The sequence below is a fragment of the Amborella trichopoda genome, chromosome 2 (genome assembly GCF_054954075.1).
Source record: "Amborella trichopoda isolate Santa Cruz 75 chromosome 2, AtrichopodaSantaCruz75HAP2 v2.0, whole genome shotgun sequence".
Lineage (NCBI taxonomy): Eukaryota > Viridiplantae > Streptophyta > Magnoliopsida > Amborellales > Amborellaceae > Amborella > Amborella trichopoda.
Genome location: NC_142337.1, coordinates 19,136,839 through 19,139,255, shown reverse-complemented (window position 1 = coordinate 19,139,255; position 2,417 = coordinate 19,136,839). Strand labels below are relative to the sequence as shown.

The 2,417-nt window shown below is 39.7% G+C and overlaps 1 protein-coding gene across 1 annotated transcript; it reads left to right on the top strand.

Moving 5' to 3' along the window:
- Positions 1-446: 446 nt before the first annotated feature.
- LOC148783148 (uncharacterized) lies at positions 447-2,058 on the top strand. Its single transcript, XM_088859913.1, has one exon. The coding sequence runs from the start codon at positions 1,006-1,008 to the stop codon at positions 1,951-1,953; it is 948 nt and encodes a 315-aa protein (XP_088716039.1). The 5' UTR covers positions 447-1,005; the 3' UTR covers positions 1,954-2,058.
- Positions 2,059-2,417: the final 359 nt, after the last annotated feature.

Sequence of the window (2,417 nt, the reverse complement as noted above, 5' to 3'; positions counted from 1 at the left end):
TAAATATGCCACTGTCAAGAAATATTCACGAAATTCGGGGCCTACAAAGGTGTATTCAGGCCATTTGCCGATTTATTTCTCAGCTGGTTGCCAAGTGTGAACCCTTCAATCACCTCTTAAGGAAGGACACCACTTTTATATGGGACCAGGAATGTCAGCGTGCATTCAATTGCATTAAACAATATCTAGCCAATCCCCCCATATTTAGCCCACCAGAACCTAAGAAACCTCCATTTCTATACCTCTTAGTAATGGACACCTCATTGGGGGCTATGCTAGTGTAATATGACGAGTTAGGAAAGAAAGAGAAGGCTATCTACTATCTATGCAAGACTTTGGTTAATTATGAAATTAACTACATGCCTATTGACACAACTTGCTTAACATTAGTGTGGGCCACCCAAAAACTTCGGCATTACATGCTCGCCCACTAAGTGAAATTACTCACCCTTTGAAATATCTGCTCGAGAAGCCTACGACATATAGCAAAGCTGCACGGTGGTTACTTGTTCTATCTGAATTTTGCATCCAATATGTCACTTAAAATCAATAAAGGGGCAGGCAATTGCTGACCTCTTGACAAGTCATCTTATTCCTTATGAAATACCCTATCATGATTAGTTTCCAAATGAGGAGATCTTATGCATCGAACAAGATAAGGATGAAACCGGAGCATGCACCCTTTACTTCGATGGAGCAATGAATGAGAATGGTTGTGGGGTGGGGGTAGTTATCCGCACTCTTGATGTTATCTTGATTCCTCGAGCCTACAAATTGGAGTTCTCATGCATGAACAACACTACAGAATACGAGGCATGCATTAATGGCTTAAAATTAGCATTGAGCTTCCCCATGTTCCATTTAGATGACATTGGAGACTCTCAGTTAGTAATTAACCAAATAACATGAAAATGGAGGGCAAAGGATGGGAAGTTAGTTTCCTACCTTCAAGTTGTCGAAGAATTAAAGTCATGGTTCAAAAGGACCACTTTCAAATATATCCCAATGGAAAAGAACCACCTTGATGATGCACTAGCCACCTTGGCTAGTGTGATGCAACTACCCTATGCAATAAGCAAGATAGCTCCCTTCATTATTAAATCAATCGTATGTCTTACTCATGACCTCCAAGATGAATGGGCGGACGAGAACAATGATCTCACCTATTACAAAAGTTATTGCTTAGACCTTACAAGAGCCAGGAGAGTTGACCCATTTGAACTCGATCCCCATTCAAGGCCAAATTCAGACGGGGTTGTTGCAGAAGCTCAATATAGCGATGGACTACCATGGTACATTGACATTTTTAATTACTTAAAGGATGGATCATTTCCTGAGTTTGCAGTAAATAAGGACAAGCAAATCATCAAGTGGATGGAAATTCAGTACACCATCAGGGGTAATACTCTATACAAATTAACCTTCAATGGGGTGATCAAGCAGTGCGTCAATGTTATAGAAGTTGTTAAAATTATGACGGAGATGCATGTAGGAATCTGTGGTGCACATGTAAATTCACAAATGCTTGCTCATCAAATCCTTTGTCAAGGGTATTATTGGCCTATGATGGAAAGATACTGCTACAATTTTGTGAGAAAAGGCCACAAATGCCAAGTTCACTCTAATCTAATACATGCCCCTTCATCATCATTGCATGCAAATGTTTCGCCGTGGCCCTTCTCCTCATGGACCCTCGATATCATTGGCAAAGTTTTCCCATCTGCAAGCAATGGGCATACCTTTATACTTGTAGCCACCGAACACTTCACTAAATGGGCAGAAGCTGCAACATATTCAGTTATCAAAGGGCAACATATTGTTTCTTTCGTCACTAAGAATATTATATGCCGGTTTGGAATCCCCCAGTCAATAACCACAGATAATAAGGCCTTAAGGGAAACCTTAAGCACCTCCATATTCACTTACACACACACACAACGTGAAAGAACTTGAAAGCATTTCTAGTAACTCTAAAACCCTAAAGGTCTTGAGGAGATGCTGGTTGATCCCTATTTTCTATGTGCAATGTTACATAGAGTTATGTGGTCTTTCGACATCTTTTCCATTTTGTATCCTCATGGGGCTTGAATAAAAAAAAAAAAAAAAAAAGGAGATAAAGAAAAAGGAGAGAAAAAAAAGGAGATAAAAAAAAGTGATAAAAAAGGTAAAGGGAGATAAAAAAAAGGAGAGAGAGACACCCCCCCCCCCCCGAGCCCCGCCCCGCCCCCAAAAAAAAAAAAAAAGAAATAAGGAGGGGGGATCAAAAAACAAAAAAAAAATCTTCATGAAGTTCCCCAAATTATTAGAATGATTATTGAAGCCCCATTAATGAAGCATTTTGTACAGGGCACAAACTCCAAGTAATCTTGCACCAATGTTAAGCTATCCCAGTTTGATCCTTAAGTTTTATATGCTAA

Coding starts and splice junctions, on each gene's coding strand:
- LOC148783148 (XM_088859913.1), top strand. CDS start 1,006: ATGGAAAAGAACCACCTTGATGATGCACTAGCCACCTTGGCTAGTGTG.